The 20,707-nt window shown below is 38.1% G+C and overlaps 1 protein-coding gene across 6 annotated transcripts in view; it reads left to right on the forward strand.

Annotated features, from left to right (window-relative positions):
- The window catches only part of LYST (lysosomal trafficking regulator), a 192,683-nt gene that overhangs the window by 69,446 nt on the left and 102,530 nt on the right, over positions 1–20,707 (forward strand). For all 6 annotated transcript variants that reach the window (XM_045437279.1, XM_045437283.1, XM_045437278.1 and 3 more), the window contains 8 exons: positions 1,828–2,054; positions 2,583–2,649; positions 7,531–7,640; positions 9,726–10,152; positions 12,840–12,984; positions 14,875–15,048; positions 18,604–18,764; positions 19,879–20,069. In XM_045437279.1, the coding sequence (XP_045293235.1) occupies positions 1,828–2,054; positions 2,583–2,649; positions 7,531–7,640; positions 9,726–10,152; positions 12,840–12,984; positions 14,875–15,048; positions 18,604–18,764; positions 19,879–20,069 (1,502 nt within the window). The remainder of the gene's footprint in view (positions 1–1,827; positions 2,055–2,582; positions 2,650–7,530; positions 7,641–9,725; positions 10,153–12,839; positions 12,985–14,874; positions 15,049–18,603; positions 18,765–19,878; positions 20,070–20,707) is intronic.

The following is a 20,707-nucleotide window of genomic DNA, read 5'->3' on the forward strand; positions in this document are numbered from 1 at the left end:
AAAGAATATACATATGTGTATATGTATATACACACACACATACTCATATAGCTTACTTGATTTATTAAACTCTTTTTGTTTGTTTCCAGTTTTATTAAGAAATAATTGATATACATCACTGTGTAAGTTTAAGTTACACAGCATGGTGATTTCATTTACATCTATTGTGAAATGATTACCACCATAGTATCAGTTAACATCCATCATCTTATATAGGTACAATCAAAAGGAAAGAAGAAAAAATTTCTCCTTGTGATGAGAATTCTTAGGTTCTGTTCTGCTGACAACTTTCTTCTATATCATACAGCAGTGTAGGGCCGCCTGGGTGGCTCAGTCAGTTAAGTGTCTGACTTCAGCTCAGGTCATGATCTCATGGTTTGTGGGTTCGAGCCCCACGTTGTACTATGTTCTGTTCTGACAGCTTGGAGCCTGGAGCCCGCTTCAGATTCTGTGTCTCCCTCTCTCTCTGCCTCTACCCCACTCACGCCCTGTCTCTCAAAAATAAATAAGCATTAACAAAAAATGTTTATATCATATAGCAGTGTTAACTATAGCTATCATGTTGTCCATTACATCCCTAGTACTTATTTATCTTATAACTGCAAATTTATACCTTTTGAATTTTTTTTTCCATTTCCCCCTCCCCCCACCTTCTGAGGCAGTGCTTTTGAAAAAATATTGCTTGGGGTGCGTGGGTGGCTCAGTCAGTTAAGCGTCCGACTTCGACTCAGGTCATGATCTCACAGCTCGTGGTTTCGAGCCCCGCGTCAGACTCTGTGCTGATAGCTCAGAGACTGGAGCCTGCTTTGGATTCTGTGTCTCCCTCTCACTCTGACCCTCCCCTATTCATGCTCTGTCTCTCTCTGTCTCAAAAATAAATAAATGTTAAAAAAAAAAAAAAACTTTAAAAAAAAAAAGAAAAGAAAAAAATGCTTTAATGGGGTTGGCTTTACTAGAGTACTAACGTTTTATGACAGACTTCCCCCTTTTTATAGGTTTGTCAACTAGCTCTTTTAAAATATTTGTTTTAATGTTTATATTTGTTTTTGAGACAGAGCATGAGTGGGGAAGGGGCAGAGAGAGGGGGAGAGATAGAGAATCCAAAGCAGGCTCCAGGCTCCAAGCTGTCAGCACAGAACCTGACGCAGGGCTCAAACTTGTCAACCAGGAGATCATGACCTGAGCCAAAGTCTGATACTCAACCGACTGAGCCACCCAGGTGCCCCTCAACTAGATCTTAATTTAAAGAACTCCAGTCCACATAGACATTTATACATTTCTTGACTACATGAGCATTTTTTTTTAAAAGATCCCAAGCAGTCACTTTTAAGAGCACATCAGTTAAATTTTCCAAAATGTAATATTTGGTGACAGTGTCTATCTTTCTTACTTATGAAGAAGTCAAAGTATAGGCTTCACCCAACCACTAGCCAAGCCTATTATTTTCACAGAGATATGGGCAGGCAAATGAACCACCCTGTGATTTGGGTCTTTTGGCAGCAGAAAGTTTGGGATAGTGGTTTTTTCCACTTGTGCCAGAGGAATGTGTTAAATCTGTATCACATGTCTATAAAATTGACTGTTGATATTTGTAATTCTGTTGAAGACCAGAACTACTTTTAAGCCACTCACTTATCTTCAAATATCCACAAGCCTTGATTATTCAGGATACTTACTGTAATCAAAAGGCACCTTGTAGGAAAGGGCATCGTGAGAATCTTCTTATAAATAGCACTTTGCCACAAGATCTCCTGAATGTTAAATGAGATTTGAAATATTTATTCCGTGTTTAGGGAATAAAAACAATCTTTTCTTTTCCCCTGTCAGGTGTAGACGTAAAGCCTGAAGTAGAAGTTTTCAGCGCATCAGGCAATCCGAAGGACTTACTTGAAAACCTCACAGACGGGGAAATAATATATCCTGAGATTTTTATGCTGGAATTAAATTTGCTTTCTGCTGGTAAAGCCAAACTTGATGTACTTGTCCATGTATTTGAGAGTTTTTTGAAAATCATCAGACAGAAAGAAAAGAATATATTTCTCCTCATGCAACAGGTAAAAGATGCATTTAGTTAAATGTGATCAGTATTTATCATGTTCATGCCCCAGTTACTCATCTCTTTATCTTGAACCCAACTTGCCTGAAAATTATTTGAGATGACTACTTAATCTTTTATAATGCCTCAGGTATGTTTTTACCTATGAGTGGTAAAATCTGAAAATATTTTAACTCCATGGTCCTCTAAAGGAGCATAAAAAAATTAATGTCATTGGCTAACTAATCCTAGTATATTTCTGAGAATGGGTGATAGTTTTAAAATTACATTGAATTTTAATATGGTCATTGTTTTTGAAAAATCAGAAAACAAAAACAGTATAAAAAAATAAATGTATACACCACCTAAAAAAAAAAAAAGATAATGAAAAGTATGTAATTATATACATAGCATTCTTTCCAGTTATTTTAAAGTATTTATATATGTATATACAGTAAACTATCAATTTATTATGACATTACAGTTGCTTCATGCTTTCATGAGGTAAGAAATTTAATTTCTTATGTTTTGTTTTTTTAATCTTCAGGGAACTGTGAAAAATCTTTTAGGAGGGTTCTTGAGTATTTTAACACAGGCTGATTCTGATTTTCAAGGTGCGTTGAAACTGTTAGTTTTACACAATAGCTTTAAAATTATTTTGTTGTTATGTGAAATGAAGAGTTGATAATAATGGCTTTCGCTGGCATAGTGCGCTGTGGTTCCAAAAGTAGCTTTATATGCATCATCTCTCTTGTTCCCCAGAAACACCCAATAGAATAGACGTGGTATAAGTATCTTGATTTTATAGACAGCAAGCTCTGGATTCCAGGGGACTGAGTGAGTTGTTCAGGGTCATATACGTAGAAGTGGCATTACAGCAACTGTAGTCTAAACACTGTGTTGCTGCTTCATCAGATACTGAGTGCCACTCTCCACTCAGTACTTTCACAGACGTTTGAGGAATTCGTAATGAGTATATAAAATGGCTATATTAGATATAATAGATAGAAACCTAGCTTTTAGTTGGAGAAATCTAGATTTTAGTTGGAGAAGTATAACACGCATGAAACGTTAATTCAGGTTTGTCAGATGTTGCCTCATGATTAAATTCAAGTTACGCGTTTTTGGCAAATAGACCTCATAAGTTACATGCCTTTTGCGTGTGTCGTATTGTGGTTTGTGTATCTGTATCTTATTACTGTGATGTTGACTTTGATCGCTTGGTTGAAGTGGTGTCTTGAGTTTCTCCATTGTAAAGTTGCTGTTTACTGTGGTATTTGCCAAATAGCTATTTTCTATTCCCATTATTACTTCTATATTTATTAATTGGGATTGTACTGTAAAGAAAAGTTTTTCCTCTTCTTCCATTTACTTGTTTAGTGTATGGGTATGTTTATATTTATTGTGGTAGACACTTTATTGTGGATCCTTTTGAGCTGAAGACTTATTTCTAGCTTAGCTCTGAGAAATTCTATTATATTACCTTTTAATAACAGTTTTATTGAGATATAATTCATATACTACGCAGTTCACCCATTTAAAATATGCAGTTTAGTGTTTTTTAGCATATTCACAGTTATGCAACCATCACCACTTTTTTCCTATTCTGAATAACGCCATGAGCACTCATGTACTAGTTTTCACATGGACATATGTTTTCATTTCTTTTGGGTCCAGTGGTAACTCTATGTATAACTAGATGAGGAAGAGCCAGACTGTTTTCCAAAGTGGCTGACTTATTTTACATTCCCACCAGTAGAATATGAGGATTCTTGTCTCTTCACATCCTTGCCAACACTTGTCATTACCTATGTTTTTGGCTATATCCATCCTAGTGGGTGTGACATGATATCTCATTGTGGTTTTGATTTGCATGTTTCTGATGGCTAATGTTGTTAGTCCTATTTTCTTGTGTTTATTGGCCATCTGTGTATCTTCCTTGGATATCTTTGGAGAGATTTCTATTCAGTCCTTTACCCATTTTTATTTTGGATAATTTGTGGTTTTAATCATTGAATTGTAAGAGATTTCATGTATTCTAGGTAAAAACCCCTTATCAGAAGTATGATTTGCATGTATTTTCTCCCAGTCTTTGGCTTTATCTTTTCATGTTCTTGATGGTATACTTTGAAACACAAATTTTTTATTTTGATGAAGTCCAATTTATCTATTTTTGCATTTGTCACAATGCTTTTGGTGTCATATCTAGAAAGGTCTAACAGTCACAGAAATTTAGTATTTTTTTTAATTTAAAAAATTTTTAAATTTTTATTTGAGAGAGAGAGACTGAGAGTGCACAAGATGGGGAGCAAGGCAGAGGTGGGGGAGAGAGAGAGAGACAGACAGACAGACGTCTAAGCAGACCCCATGCTCAGCGCAGAGCCCAATGTGGGGCTCGATCCCACAACCCTAGGATCATGACCTGAGCCAAAATCAAGGCACCCTGAGACTTAGTATTTTTAAAAATAATTTTCTCCTCTCTGTGTTTTATGCTCTCTTCTTTTTTACATCCTAATTGTAATCTTAGGCCTTCTTGGATTGACTTTGCATTGTCTTAGCTTTCCTCTCACATTATCTACTTCTCTCTTTTTGTGCTGTGTTTTGGGAGATTTCTTCAATTCTATTCCAACCTTTGTCCAATTTTTAATTTTGGCAATTATCTTTTAATATTTAAGAGCTTCTTTTTGTTCATTTGATTTTTGGTTATTCCATTTTCACATAAAGATAAAATATCTTCTTAAATATATCTGGATGTCGGGGCACCTGGATGGCTCAGTTGGTTGAACACCCACATATCTGGATATATATCTGGATCTAGTAATTAACATCTTAGAAAGATATCTTTCCTACCCTAAATTATTTATGTTCTCTCTGGGGTCAGTTTATCAATTTGTCTTTTATATCTTGTTTTTTCTCTTTTCTGTTGCTGATTCTCAAATATTTTTTGAACCTTTTATTGCCCATTTCTATTTAAGAAAGCCGTTGGAGCTAATGATGTAAAAGTAAATTTGTTTTCCTATTTGGCATCTTCCCTGAATGGGCAATCTGTTGACAATCCCTGATGACTGAAGTTCCCCAAATACCATAATAAGGAAATCTTTACTTTGGGGGGCCATTAGGGCCACTATTACCCCATAAGACATTCTGTGTACATTAGAAAAGTATTTCCTCCACACATACGGCTTGTGAATAGTGTCTTCGTGCTAAGAAAAAGTCATCCCTTCATCCAGGCAACACAGCCCAATGCCAGGATGCATTGCTTGGTGAATAGCTTTCGGGTTTTATTTTAGTCCCTGTTTTCTCCCTTGGTTAAGCTGCTTGGCCTGTCTGCAGACTGTACTTGTATAACTGGTAGCCCTGGTGCTAATGTCCCACTCTCCAGCTCAGCTTTTGCCCGGCAATCCGTTGAGTTTCTTTCAAGAGTTATCAAGGTGTGGGCATAGAAGTCAAAGCTGAGCTACCTGTGCCCTATATTCAGGATCAAGGAGAGAGGTAGGTGCTTCCAGACAAACCTTGTATTAATCCCTGCATTTGTAGCCTCATTCTTCCTCTCCAGAATGTAGACAGACAGATTGGCTCCTCCTCCTCCTCTGAGCCCCTTTGTAATTCAGAGATTCTAGGCTGCAGCTTCTCTTATCTCTCTGCTCTTCCATCTTCAAGAAATGTTTTTAAGTCTGATGTGCCCCCAATGCCCACTGACTCCCCCCTTTTATTGCTGTTATGGATCTCTTTTCTTCTTGTAATTCTGTACTTTTAGTTCAGCAAGTTTTCAGTAGTAGACAAAGAAATATAAATACATATCTCTATCCCCTCATTTTGAACTGGTACCTGTCCGTGTTGAACTTAAAAAAAAGTCTAAGCACCTATCTATACTTTATTTTGATCATATTACTTCTCCCCTTCCACCCCCCGTGATTATCTAACACTTTATTTGATAGTGTTTTTTTAAAATCAGAATCCTAGTTAGGTTCATACGTTACAGTAAGTAGATATGTCTCAACTCTTTTATTCTGTGGATGTCTACTCTCAGTCCTTGAATTTTGCTGCTGTCGTTGTTAAAGAAGCCAGGTCTTTTATCATGAGGCGTCTCCTGCATTCTAAGTTTTGGTGATTATGTCCCCGGGAGGTTGTTTAACACGATCCTTTCTCCCTTATATTTCCTTTCACTGGTAGTAAGACCTAGAAACCTAATCAGATTTAGGTTCCATTTTTTTTTTTTTAACAAAGTGTTTTAATGTTTATTTATTTTTGAAGAGACAGAGACAGAACGTGAGCAGGGGAGGGGCAGAGAGGGAGGGAGACACAGATCCAAAGCAGACTCCCGGCTCTGAGCTGTCAGCACATAGCCCAACGCGGGGCTCAAACTCCCAAACTGTGAGATCATGACCTGAGCTGAAGTCGGTCACTTAACCAAGTGAGTCACCCAGGTGACCCTACTAGGTTCCATTTTTTGACCAGAATATTTTATAGGCAGGAGTCCGTGCCTCCAACCAGAGGCACATAATGTCTGGTCGTCTCTCTTGGGGAGGTGCTAGGAGCCATGGATGCTCATAGCCTAGGGACTGCAAAATGGTAACATGCTGTTATTTCATCTTCTTTGATAAACGGGAATACTTAAAGTAAACTTGCTGTCATCAACTATTTGGTTACCGTGAGATAGAGTTCATAAAGGAAAGGCAGGAGAAATACTTAATTATTTTCCTTTATTGACTAGTTTTCATAGTTCTTACTCTACAACCTTTCATGGGTTTGTGTTACAGGGTAAAGTCAGTGCTATTTTAGTCTTGTTGCGTCAGTTCACTGCTTCTGCAAAACATGATGCTTACACATGGCTTCTGTTCTCAGGTTGCACATTAGGATTATTTCTGGCATGTCTAAAATGGAGATATTTCATTTGTAGGAATTTTTTTGCTGAGGATTAGCTGAGATAATGCATGTAAACGTACTTTGAATACTAAAATCCGTGCTACAAAAATTAATCACTTTATTCTAAAAAGTTCTGTGAATTTATGTACTACCAATTATATTTTATTCTAAACCCCACAATGGAATAAAGAAAGCGTTCAAAATAGTTTGTGATGTTTAATTATCTTCATAATCTTTAATATTTACACTTTTATCTATGTCATCTGATTAGAAAGTAATACTTATAATTTAAACAGTTTCAAGATGAGAAGGTAGCAGACTATTTTATGGTATTTAACAGTGTCAACTTACTTAACAAATATTGTATTAATTTATGCTTCTTTAAATAATACCTTTACTGGGAACTAACCAACCTTTAAGAAAAGTGGGGGTGGGGGTTGTCACTGGGTTGGTTGGTTTGCATTTAATCATACTGCTATTTTTTCAGCACATTTTTGGATTATTAGATTGTTTATAATCCACTGAAGATGTGAAACTAGTATTTGATCCCTTTCAGTGAAATTGTTTGTTCTGTGTCTTTAATTTTGTATTGGCTTTAATGTTTTCCCCCCTATCTTTCTTTAATTTAGCATGCCAAAGAGTATTGGTGGATCTTTTGGTATCTTTGATGAGCTCAAGAACGTGTTCGGAAGAGCTAACCCTTCTTTTGAGAATATTTCTGGAGAAATCTCCTTGTACAGTAAATATGCTATAATTTAATTTTTTTTCACAGATACCTAATAGGATATTTTAAAAACTATTTGGAAATCACTAAGCTCTCTCTTTTGTTGTGGTAATTATTATACAGTCAACTCCATTGTATTATGTGTGAGATTCTCAATCATTTTATTATTTGCCCACATTTTAACTGTTTCACTTCAGTTTTGGCTAACCAGCCTATCGTTGGGATCATAATCCCATTATCTCATCCCACCCCCAGTTGTTGTGCTTAAGAAATGCCAAGTAATTTTAATTACTAAAGAGAACTTAATTATGAGTAGTTGTTACCATTTTAAGGATTATCCTTTTTTTTTTAGAAAATTAGTATCTACTCTTCGGGTATCTTGTATCACTTCTTTCCATTGGTGTAACTTAGTGACTTTTAGACTGTTCTTTGCTGAGAAACTCATTTTTATAACGAGACCTTGACTGGAAGCATATGCAAATCAAACAGAAAACCTGGGAGCTACTTTCAAGATTAAATGTCACTGAGCCCTGCCCATTTCCCCACCTTACTCCCGCTTGTGGACCCTGAGAGGACTCTATGGAGCACAAGGTTAAAAACCACTGATGTAGACTTTTGGTGACTGTAGTTTGGAGTGTTTCTTTTTTAAAACTTTTTTTTTTTTTTAATTTTTTTTTTTTCAACGTTTTTATTTATTTTTGGGACAGAGAGAGACAGAGCATGAACGGGGGAGGGGCAGAGAGAGAGGGAGACACAGAATCGGAAACAGGCTCCAGGCTCTGAGCCATCAGCCCAGAGCCCGACGCGGGGCTCGAACTCCCGGACCGCGAGATCGTGACCTGGCTGAAGTCGGACGCTTAACCGACTGCGCCACCCAGGCGCCCCTTTTAAAACATTTTTAAATGTTTATTCATTTTTGAGAGAGAGAGAGACAGACAGAGAGGCAGAGCATGTAAGTAGGGGAGTGGCAGAGAGAGAGGGAGACATAGAATCCGAAGCAGGCTCCAGGCTCTGAGCTGTCAGCACAGAGCCTGACATGGGGCTCGAGCCCACAAACCTTGAGATCATGACCTGAATCAAAATCGGACACTTAACCCACTGAGCCACCCAGGCACCCCAAAATGTTTCTATTACTTTCCCTGAGTGCATTTCTCATCATTGTCGTCGTCGTCATCATCATCATCATCATCATCATCATCATCATCAATGTTAGCTGTTATTTTATGCATAGGGCATATAATTGGTAGGGCATTGTACTAGGTTACTCTTTTCTACTTTTTTACTTGTCTCCTTAGTCATTACTTTTCTCTTTAATTAGATGCTCGTTTCCTCTCTTGTCTCTTCTACAGTTCTACACTTCAGTTTAACAAAAAATTTGTAATTTATAAAGAAAACCTAAAAGCACTTATTTTGTTTTACCAAAAGCAGATGAAAGAAAATTAATTTGATTAGGGAAAACTCATGTAAAGTAAGTTGGAAAGTAATTGAGCCACTCAATTTTATGAAGTCAGTCATGTTAGAAATATCATCCAGAAATCTGGAGAATTCGTCAGGTGTCTGGTTCTGTGCTTCACTTAAAAATAATTGAGAGACGGGCACCCAGGTGGCTCAGTCAGTTGAGTGTCTGACTTTTGATTTTGGTTTGGGCCATGATCTAAGAAATCATGACATCAAGCCCCACATCAGGCTCTACGCTGAATGTGGAGTCTGCTTGGGATTCTCTCTTGCTCTTCCTCTGCCCCTCTCCCCTACCCATACTCTCTCTCTCTCTCTCTCTCTCTCTAAAAAAATAAATAAATAAAATAAAGTAAAATAAAAAGTAAAATTGAGAGAAACAACTATAGTCTACTTAGAAATAAACATCTTTCTTTGGTAGAAATGATTCCAGATATAATTACTGTAGTTAATTTCTTTTGTTTTTATTAAAAAGTTTTTTTAGTTTATTTTTTGAGAGAGAGAGAGAGAGAGAGAGAGCAAGGAAGGAGCAGAGGGAGAGGGAGACAGAGAATCTGGCAGCACAGACTGTCATTTATAACCAGAATTTCAAAATTATTATGTACCTTAACATGATCCTGACATTTTGTTTTGCTTTTTCTCTAGGAAGTTCTTCTTTTGGGTATTCTGAAAATTATTGAAAGCGACATTGCTATGAGCCCTTCACAGTATCTAACCTTCCCTTTACTGCATACGCCAAATTTAAGCAATGGCGTTTCATCACAAAGGAGTCCTGGGATTCTAAACAGTAAGGCCCTGGGATTATTACGGAGAGCACAGAGTTCGCAGAGCAGGAAAGACGCCGACAGTGAAAGTTTCCCCCAGCGGCTGCTCTCCTCCTGGCACGTAGCCCCAGTCCACTTGCCGTTGCTGGGGCAGAACTGCTGGCCACACCTGTCAGAAGGGTTCAGCGTCTCACTGTGGTTTAGTGTGGAGTGCATCCACGAAGCGGAGAGTGCCATGGAGAAAGGAAAGAAGATAAAGAAAAGAAACAAATCCTTAATGTCGCGGGACGGTAGTTTGGATGGCGCAGGTATGATGTTCCCGCTGTTATCTGTTGTCTGTTTCACTGAGCTTTTTCACGTGGGCATTTGGGTTGAGCTGTAAGGACATGGGGATTTCTCACTGGCTCTGGACATGCTCTTCGTGCTAGGTGCCTTAGTGATAGCAGGCCCTGCCTCCCCAAGGCCTGGCTGGTGAGATAGCTTCAAAAACCCTACTTTCTTTTGTACTTTGGCCTTGGGGCTGGAGGTGGGGGCTGCGGCGGAGGGACCCCCACGTGTACAACTGCCATGGGGGATCACCAGCCCCATTTCCTGCCTCTTTCCTGGTCCCATCACTGGATTAGGGTGATTCCTGGTGTGAGAGAAGTAAAGGAAGAAGCCCGAGAGCCACTCTTCTGTCCTTCTGTCCCCTTCTCCCCAGGCCCCAGGAGCCCCCCTCTCATCTCCTTTCTCTCTCTTAGCTCAGCTCTCCTCCTCGCGCCACATCGTTCCGCAGTGCCCCTCTCCTAGTTCCTGTCACATTGCGTTTGAGTGAGTCAGCCTTTCTCCACAGTTAGAATCATTTCCATTCCAGTACTTTCTATAACCGATCCAGTCTCTGTTCTGCCGCCACGAAACTGGGTCTGGTTCCTGATATGACGAGGGCAGGAAGGACCTGTTCGTTAAAAAGCAGTGTATGGTGGTGAGAAGCCAAGCAGGTCGGCTAATTGTTAGGGTCCATGGGATGGATGAAATGACTGGATGAGACAGCTGGTTAGGGGTCACATGGAGGTCCTGGCCGCAGGGGCTCTTCACGGGGCAAAGCTGACGCATCCCACTGGCTCCCTGCTTCGGAACACTAGGCCTTCGGGCAAGGTCCTCCACCACTGACACTGATAGAAAAGAAATCCTTAATGACGCTGTCAAGACGGGAGAGTGAGAAGTGTCACCTGATGTCCGCAGCTGGAACTCGGAATCCACTTCTCCAGACACATTTCCGTGTTGTTAGCATAGTGTACTTCTGCACTTTTGCGGGTTAGCCTAGGAAGCCAAACTTAGAACAAAACAAAAACAAATAGTTCTAGCATTTTCTTTTGTGAGTTGAACTTCGCCACTAAGGATTGATAGCTCTGCTGCTGCCCCGTGTACATTGAGTGCTTTCTGTATGTGCATTACTTTGCCCCACTCTTTCTACTTACGTTTTCAATCTAATCTTCACGACAGTTCGGTAAGGTGAGTGCTCTCACTGTCCATATTCACAGATGATATGAAACAGCATGGCCAGTTTATATAGCTGGTAAGCGATGGGGAGGGATTTAGACTCACCTGTATTTAATTCAGAGCTTGAGCGCCACCCCTGTACTGTAAACTGCGCAGATCTCTTTCTCAGATTTAAGTGGGGGCAATCACAATGCAGACAGTCTCTGATAAAATGAAATAAGTATACACAATGACCTGAGAAAAAGTGGAGTAGTGGGCAATTAAACAAAATTTTTTATTGTAGAAATATATTAGAAGACATATATTTTAGAATGACAATTCTGCATAAACATTAAAAAAGAACATTTAAAAATAGTATATATACCAAAATTTTGAAGGGAGAGATGAAAAAGATATTATAGTGATGACACATCCTTTGCCCTAAACCAACTTTGTGACCTTGAGCAAGTTACTTCATCTCTCAGCACCTCAATTCTGTCACCCCCTAAACGGGGACAATAAAATTTACCTCGGAAGATTGTTGTATTAACTACTTGTTATATTTCTACTTTACAGTAGCTGGGTACACACTGGTTTCTGTTCTGGTCTCTTATTTATGCAACTTCAGATTTGATATGGAAACATTAGTAGCACATCAGATATGAATTCTCTATACATCTCATATCTTGGGCAATAGTCCTCAAAATAATGAATTTAGGGGGAATATTCTTAAAAAATTGGTGGTGTTTATACTGGTTGGAAAATGGCAACAAATATATAAGCAGTCTAAGAGCTGGTAGTGTTCATTTTCTCTGAAAGTCTGAGCCCTTGGACATGCATTTTGTATTTTGGTGCATCTTCATTAACATAGCTCTATGTGAAGTCAGGCAGTGTAGTAACAGTGTAGATGGCTTGAGGATTCAGTGTGGTGAGAAACCACTTGAAGTCAAGATGAATAACCAGATAGCCCAAAGCATATGGCATTACCTTAGCTTGCCTTAGAATAACATTTTAGAGTTTCAGAATCACTTAGCAATTATATGCCAAGATGATTCATCGGGGAGTCTAAACAAAGAATATATTCAAACAGCACAATTTTTCAAAAATCAATTTTTTTTTTCAAATCATGCTATTGTTATAATTATAGGATGATTTTTGGTCGCGCATGTGACAATGGTGTGTGCTCTGTGGGCCAGGGTCTGTAATGTCAGAGTGACCGAATCCAATCAAGAAGAGAAATGTGGCACAGTTTGTAATAGGTCACCACAGTGACATCACAATGATCTGTTCATTCCCACAATTAGCCCTTAATTATCATATATTTTGAAGACTTTAATAACTTCCAGTGTACCCAGTTACTGTCTTCGCTCCTGGTGCTTTTTTGGAATTAACATCTCAAGTTTGGGAATATTGTTTGGAACATCCAGGTAAATAATTTACTGCAAATGAACAACCATGCTTTGTATTCTTTTAAATTCACGTTTCCCCTCATTTTATCAACTGCTTTGCTGATTATTCTAACGTCTTTTTATCATAGAGAACAACAGACTGGAAGGGGCCGAGTACATAAATCCTGGTGAAAAGCTCGTAGAAGAAGGATGTATTCATATGATTTCCTTGGGATCCAAAGCTCTGATGATGCAAGTGTGGGCTGATGCCCGCAATGGCACTTTTATCTTCCGGTATCGATTATCCTCAACCCCCTGCGAATAGATCGCATATTTAAATAATTTAGATGAGACATTGATGTGAAATCTAATAAAGATAATTACAACAAATCGCAAATCAGAAAACTGTTTTTAAAAAGATACATTCTAACAAGTATTAATACCACCTCTGTAACAATATATTGTTCTATCCAAAAATCTATAACTAAACTCTGAAAGTAGATTATGTTAATTCTCAATTAGATTTTAGACCAATGCTCACCGAAGTCTTATCTATGGAAATATTCTATCAGATTGCAATCACCTTAAGATGTTATTATCAGACAGCTGGTTTCCATGCAGATTATATGTTTAATAGCCATTACCTGATAAACTTCAATTCTTCTTGCAGTCTTGTCTTTTTTTCCTACCTCTTTTGTTAACTGGTATACAAATCTTTTAGTTGGATTGAATGAGTATGATACAATTTTTATAAAACTTTAAACAAAAATATGGTATTTAGAGGATATATGCTTTTTGTTATAAAGGTTACTTGGTATTTTGTATGCATTATATCCTAATACTCTCAGCATTCCCTCCAAGTAGGATAGACCCCCTAGTACATCTTGGCATTTAGACATTTATGTACAACATGTATTAATTTTTGTATGAACCAAAAATTACACTGTAATTTCTAAAAGGGCAATGACTGTATAAATAGTAACAATACAGGGGCACCTGGGTGGCTCAGTCAGTTAAGTTTCCCACTTTTGGTTTCGGCTCAGGTCATGATCTCACGGTTTGTGAGTTCGAGCCCCACATCAGGCTCCGTGCTGACAGTGCGGAGCCTGCTTGGGATCCTATCTCTCTCCCTCTCTCTTTGCCCCTCTCCCGCTTGCTCTGTCTCTCTCAAAAATAAATAAAGTAAAACATTTAATAAATAGTAACAATACATTTTTTTTTTCAAATTGAATTTTGAAAATTAATACCTAGGGGCGCCTGGGTGGCTCAGTCGGTTAAGCGTCCGACTTCAGCTCAGGTCACGATCTCACGGTCCATGAGTTCGAGCCCCGCGTCAGGCTCTGGGCTGATGGCTCAGAGCCTGGAGCCTGCTTCGGATTCTGTGTCTCCCTCTCTCTCTGCCCCTCCCCCATTCATGCTCTGTCTCTCTCTGTCCCCAAAATAAATAAACATTAAAAAAAAAAATTAAAAAAAAAAAGAAAATGAATGCCTAAATTATTCACACCAGCAAATGAGCTTCATCTATTTTAGTTCGTGAATTGAGGTAATAATATAATAAAATAACTAAGCAGATTTTATGGTGTAAAACAAAGACCTACTGACTTTTCAAATTAGTTTAAAAATAGAACCGGGGCACCTCGGTGGCCTAGTCGGTTAAGCCTCCAACTTCAACTCAGGTCATGAGCTCATGGTTCGTGGGTTCGAACCTTGGCATTGGGCTCTGTGCTGACAGCCCAGAGCCTGGAGCCTGCTTGGGATTCTGTGCCTCCCTCTCTGTCCCTCCCTGGCTCGTGCTCAGTCTCTCTCTGTCTCTCAAAAATAAACATTAAAAAAAAAAAAAATAGAACTGATTTTTAGGGCACCTGGGTGGCTCAGTCAGATGAGCGTCTGACTCTTGATGTCAGCCCAGGTCATGATCTCATGGTTTGTGAGACTAAGCTCACATTGGGCTCTGCAATGACAGTGCAGAGCCTGCTTGGGATTCTCTCTCTCCCTCTCTCTCTGCCTCTCCCCTGCTGTGCGCTCTCTCTCTCTCTCTCTCTCTCAAAATAAATACACTTTAGAAAAAATAGAACTGATTTTTAATCTAATTCAAATACCTGGAATTATAGCTATTAGACATTTATTAAATATTGAGATCAGAAATTTCATGTTTTCAGCCTCTGCTTTTTCTCTTTTTTGTAGTATGTGCATGGATTCAAACGATGACATGAAAGCTATTTTACTGGCACAGGTTGAATCACAGGAGAATATTTTCGTCCCCAGCAAATGGCAACACTTGGTCCTCACCTACCTACAGCAGCCCCAAGGGAAGAAGAATAACCATGGGAAAATCTCCATATGGATCTCTGGGCAGAGGTAGGAAACGTTTTTAGTAAATACTTACTAACTTCCATTAAAATTTTAAGTTTAGTTTGTCATAGCTTCTGAAGCAGATCACAGGAAACTATAGATACGATGTGCTGTATGTTAATGCAGGAGTCTATGTCAGAGTCGGATACTTTTTCCTGTGTATCACTTTAATGCAAAATTAATCTCTCATGCAAGTTAATACTTGGGTTTGAGGGAACATGCAGAAAACTGACATTTAGATGTTTATATAGAATATATGATAGATCAAGGAACAGAACCTATAGTTTGGTCTTTCATGCCTACAAATTTATAAAATGAATCCACAAGGAATTATTCCAATTAAGTGGATAATAAGGCTAAGACCTAAATTAAGTCAGGGTTTCAAAAGAAATTAGAATGACCGGAGCAAAATTTAAGCTAGTGTGTATCAGGTAATAGATTAAAATGGGGTCCTAGAACATGCCATGTGATAGATTCAGGTATACTGTGTGATTTTTACCGACCAGGAGAATTGTGGGTCAAGTTAATAAGAGTTGTGTTCTGGAATATCTTAATGTAAAACAAGCCAGAGAGAACTATAAAGTATCTTGGATTTGTAAGAGTTGCAAAGTATTTTGTGAATGAAGTAACCATGAAAGGGGATACAGAATTGGATAGTGGCGCAGCATGGGACAGGATCAAGCTGGCTGGAAGGAAGAGTCTGAGTTCAGTAATGAGAAAGAAAAGCAATGGGTATGGTCACGCTACCTGATAGGCAAGTTATGCATGTCAAGATGAGGAGGCTAGATTTAATCGCATGGACTATAAAACATTTCATACCTGTTATGTTGCACACCTTTTGCTAGGTGCCTTACATGCATTATCTCCCAATTCTCTTAAAAATCCCTCGAAGTAGATAAGACCACAGAAATAACATATGCCCTTAGCATAAATGAGCCGATTCTTATTCATTCATTTGTTCATCCATTAAATATTTATTGAGGAATTGCCGTGTGCCCAGCGTGCCTGTATCAGGCCTGAGGGCAATGGTAAACAAGACTTGGCACTGAGAATAAACTGAGGGTTGATGGGCGGGCGGGGAGTGGGAAGGAGGGGAAAGTGGGTGATGGGCATGGAGGAGGGCACCTGCTGGGATGAGCACTGGGTGTTGTATGGAAACCAAGTTGACAATAAATTTCATATTAAAAAAAAAAAAGACGTGGGTTCCATGCCTTCTTGGAACTCGCAGTCTAATGGGGAAGCAGACAAGGAGCAAACACAATGAAATGATTATATCCAAATCATGACAGATACTGTGGAGGTAACAAACAGGTCCCCAGACAGAAAATATCAGGTTTGCTACTTAAAAGGTAGGTCAGGGAAGGCGTCTTTGGGAAAGGATTATTTAAGCTGAGACCTCAAGGGGAGACGGGACGTGCTCTGAGCAGGGGAGAGGCAGAGCCTTCCAGGCAGAGGGGAAGGCCCGTGGAAGCCAAGGGAAAGCTGTGTGCTGGCTCATTGCTGGAAGGGAGGCTGTCAAGTTGACTGCTTAGAGCTGTCCAGCCTCAATGCCAGAGGAAGGCAGAGGACAGGGGGCTTGTGAGTGGCTTTAGGGGAGTCCCTCCCCAGGGTCCACCACAGGAAAGAACAGGCTTTGGGAACAAAACCAAGGCTTCAGTTTTTGTTTATTCATTTCAAAAAATCCATGAAAATATGTCATTGAACCTTCCATATTCTAAATAAAATAGTTTCTGAGGAGTTCTCAGACTTCAACCAATAAGTAAAATTTTTTTTCAGAACCTTGAGTTAGGTCGGTTGGAGTTGGGGACAGGGCTGTGCATAGCGAGCCTCTTTCTCATGGACCCTCTCCTCATTTCACGAGCTCTCAACATGTGCCAGAAACTGTATGAAACACTTCACACAGATGAGCTCATTTGGTCCTCCTGACAACACTAGGAAGAAAGTATATTGTTTTCTCTATGTTACATATGAGGCAATTGAGAGAGACCCAGAGCGGGTAATGTCATGCCACAAGTATGGGGTACAGCTGAAACCTGAACCCAGATACAGCCCATGCCTTAGAAACCTGTGTTTTGCCACCCCAATAGCCTTTTTCTGAATCAGACCACCTGACAGGTATAGGAGTCATAAACTAACTAGACATGTTCAGAATGAGGGTTTAGATGTTCATTGTGGATGGTTGGTGAGCATAGTCAATTCATATATTTCTACATTACTTTGAAGGAATTTTTTTTCGCCATTGGTACAAAGTGATGATTTCATCTGTTAAGAGAGCAACGAGCAAGTGACCAAGGACGAATATATTATTCTGTTGATTTAAACTTGGCACTTTCTGAATTAATAGAATAATTTCTATAAATAATATATTTCAGGAGAACATTTTTAATAGTATGTAACACTGAAAACAAATTATTAATAGTTTATATTCTTATTTAATGAACAGCACACAAATGTGGTAGGAATATATGGCACATAGTAGGTACTTAACATTTGTGGAATTCATCTTGCAAAGTGTTCTTCACCCTTAAAAACTGTATTAAGTCATACTGCCAATAGGTGGCACTAGTGTTTCGGTCACGGCCATGTATTTGGTTCAAGAAAGATGCATGCAATCTGGAAATGATCTCACTGTATTGCTGTATGTCTGTTATACCTCAATAAAAAAAAGTTATCCCACATTTTTATCAGAAAATATTTCTATTAAAATAGTTAAATTTTTATGTTAAATATAAAACAGAAAGCCTTAGGGAAAAGTTTTTAAATTTAAATAAATTGACATACCAACATAGAATTTCTTGGTAAATTTTATGAACATTAGCATATTCTAAGTCTTTATCTTATTCACAAACTTTGCCTTTATAAGTTACCTTCATTATCTTTATATGCAGCTTAAAATATTCCCCCCAAAGGGGTAGAACTTGGCACTCCGGACTTCCAACTGGATGATGAAATCCTCTCGTCGTGTGTGTCTCTCTTTGAGGAAGTGTCAGTTTACTTTTTCCTACTCTGTCTTTTGTAAGGATTCCTGTAAATACAACAGACTAACCCAAACTCTATGACTGAGCATTGAAAAAAATAGAAAATGCAGAAAAGCATTGCGTTTCAGTGGCTAGTCAGAACCAAACCTTGAGAAATGATACTCCTTTTCTGAGTGGTCTTTGATGGCTTCATAGAAGGTGATGTTTTAGGAATGGTTTACCAAGGTGGGAGACTTCTTGGTAAAATTAGGGGGAGGTGGTTGGTTTGTATTTGTAAACCAGGAAGGTGCATGTGCAGAGGTCAAATGGCAAAGAAAACTTGCCTCAGGTGTCCGGTCCCTCCTCCCATGGCCTGCTGCGGGACCATCAGGCATGTCTGTTCTACTCCCCTCTTTCTGGAATTTGTGTACTGCTAGCACTGGGGACCAGGAGACAGCAGAATCCACTCTCTTTCTCCCCATCACCAACTGTTTGATACTGAACCGAGAACATTGTTCAAGAACTTCCCATTATTAAACATTTATACTTTTAAACTATTCAAGTCCTCACTGAAGCAATTGATTTAACTTTGTTTTTAACACAGGAAACCTGATGTTACTTTGGACTTTATGCTTCCGAGAAGAACAAGCTTGTCATCTGATAGCAATAAAACATTTTGCATGATTGGCCACTGTTCATCATCCCAAGAAGAGTTTTTGCAATTGGCTGGAAAATGGGACCTGGGAAATTTACTCCTCTTCAACGGTATACTTCTTTCCTTCAAAGCATTTCCAGTTTCTTCTTTCAGTTAACAAGTATTAAACTAGTAAATTATCCTGGATAATAATCCAGGGTATTAATCCCTATTCCTTCACTTGTACTTAGTAAGTATTACATTTCCTAGATACCAAGATGCACTTCTAAAATATTTCAACATTTTTATAATATAGATGTTTCTTAGAATTGATATATATGTTTAATGCAGGGGTGTACGTCATACCTCCTACCAGCCGCCCCCAAAAGGGAAGCGCATATCAAATCAATTTTGTTTTATAATCTAGGAAAGTACAGTATTGACAAGTAAACTTAGAATGATTATCTCTCTTACTTATAATTTCAGTATATTCTTTTTTTTTTAATTTTCTTAATGTTTATTTTTGCGAGAGAGAGAGAGAGAGAGACAGAGTACGAGTGGGGGAGGGGCAGAGAGCAAAGGAGACACAGAATCCAAAGCAGGCTCCAGGCCCTGAGTAGTCAGCACAGAGCCCGATACAGGGCTCGAACCCATGGACCATGAGATCATGACCCGAGCCGAAGGCAGATGCTTAACCAACTGAGCCACCCAGGCAGCCCAATTTTAGTATATTCTGTAAGAATATCAGATTTTAGGAAAAAAAAGAAATATATGATTTAAAAATATATATCACTAAAAAACTTAAAAATAAAAATAAAAAATGTATATCACTAAACCTGGCACATAATAGCATTCAGGCAGTGTTTATTGAATAGATAGAAGAATGGAGGAATGAGATATCAATTCATATTTATTTTAAAAAGGAATTTACTGAAGTATGGTTTCCATTTATTTAAAAAAGGCAAAACAAAACCAAAGTAACTGTTTTCTATCTTAAGGAAAAAATAGAAATTTTATTATTTTATTTTATCACAAGCTTCACAGTTAACTTTACGTATATTAATTCATTTCCCGTCCATACTTGGCATAGGTTATTTGCTCATGACACCAATTTGGAATGTGAGACTTTATCAATTTTATAGAGATAAAAGAATCTGACAAAAATAACTAACTCCTGATTTCTTGCTTTTTATGAAAAATTCTGGTTGGAGTATGATAAATAAATAACTTTATTTTCTTGTTCAGGAGCTAAGATTGATTCACAAGAGGCCTTTTATCTATATGCTTGTGGACCCAACCATACATCTATAATGCCATGTAAATATGGCAAGCCTGCGAATGACTTCTCCAAATATATTAATAAGGACATTTTGCGATGTGAAAAAATCAGAGAACTTTTTATGACCAAGAAGGAAGTGGACATTGGTCTCTTAATTGTAAGTTTTCATTTCATAAGTTTAAACTTTTTAGTAACTGATAATTCATGGTTATAAAATGTATACTTAGCTATGAATTAGATTTCTAAAGTTTCTCTTCTTTCTTACTCAACATTTTCTTTCCTTAAGAACATGTTTCTTTCTTAAAAAAAAAAAAAAAAGCAACCTGAAATACTCAGAATTTGTTTTCAGGTTCCAAATGTTTATTCCCTTTTCCTTAGAACTATATTTCCATACGAAGCATTAGTTTAGTTTATATGTACTAATCATTCAAGAAAAATGTTTATGATATGGTGGAAATATAACATCTGTTAGCGTAAAAAATATTGCTCATTACATTTCATTTCCATACTTGTAAATAAGTAGTAATTTTTATTTATAGTATTATTTTTATTTATAAATATTCCGATTTTAAAATATTTATTCTTTGATATCAGTAACAACCAGGAATTTTGCTTGCAAAATATTGCTAACTCTGGTTATATGAGACTCTCATGTTGTTTTTTTATACACTATTGTAATTTTTTGTTCAAGTGTATATAGTTCAGGAGTTTGTGGTAGATATTTTTCATTATAGCAACTAGAAAGCTGAGCCTTCATAGTCTTAGAAGATCTACTAAACACTGGTAGATCTGGCC

The sequence above is a fragment of the Leopardus geoffroyi genome, chromosome D2, assembly GCF_018350155.1.
Source record: "Leopardus geoffroyi isolate Oge1 chromosome D2, O.geoffroyi_Oge1_pat1.0, whole genome shotgun sequence".
Taxonomy (NCBI): domain Eukaryota; kingdom Metazoa; phylum Chordata; class Mammalia; order Carnivora; family Felidae; genus Leopardus; species Leopardus geoffroyi.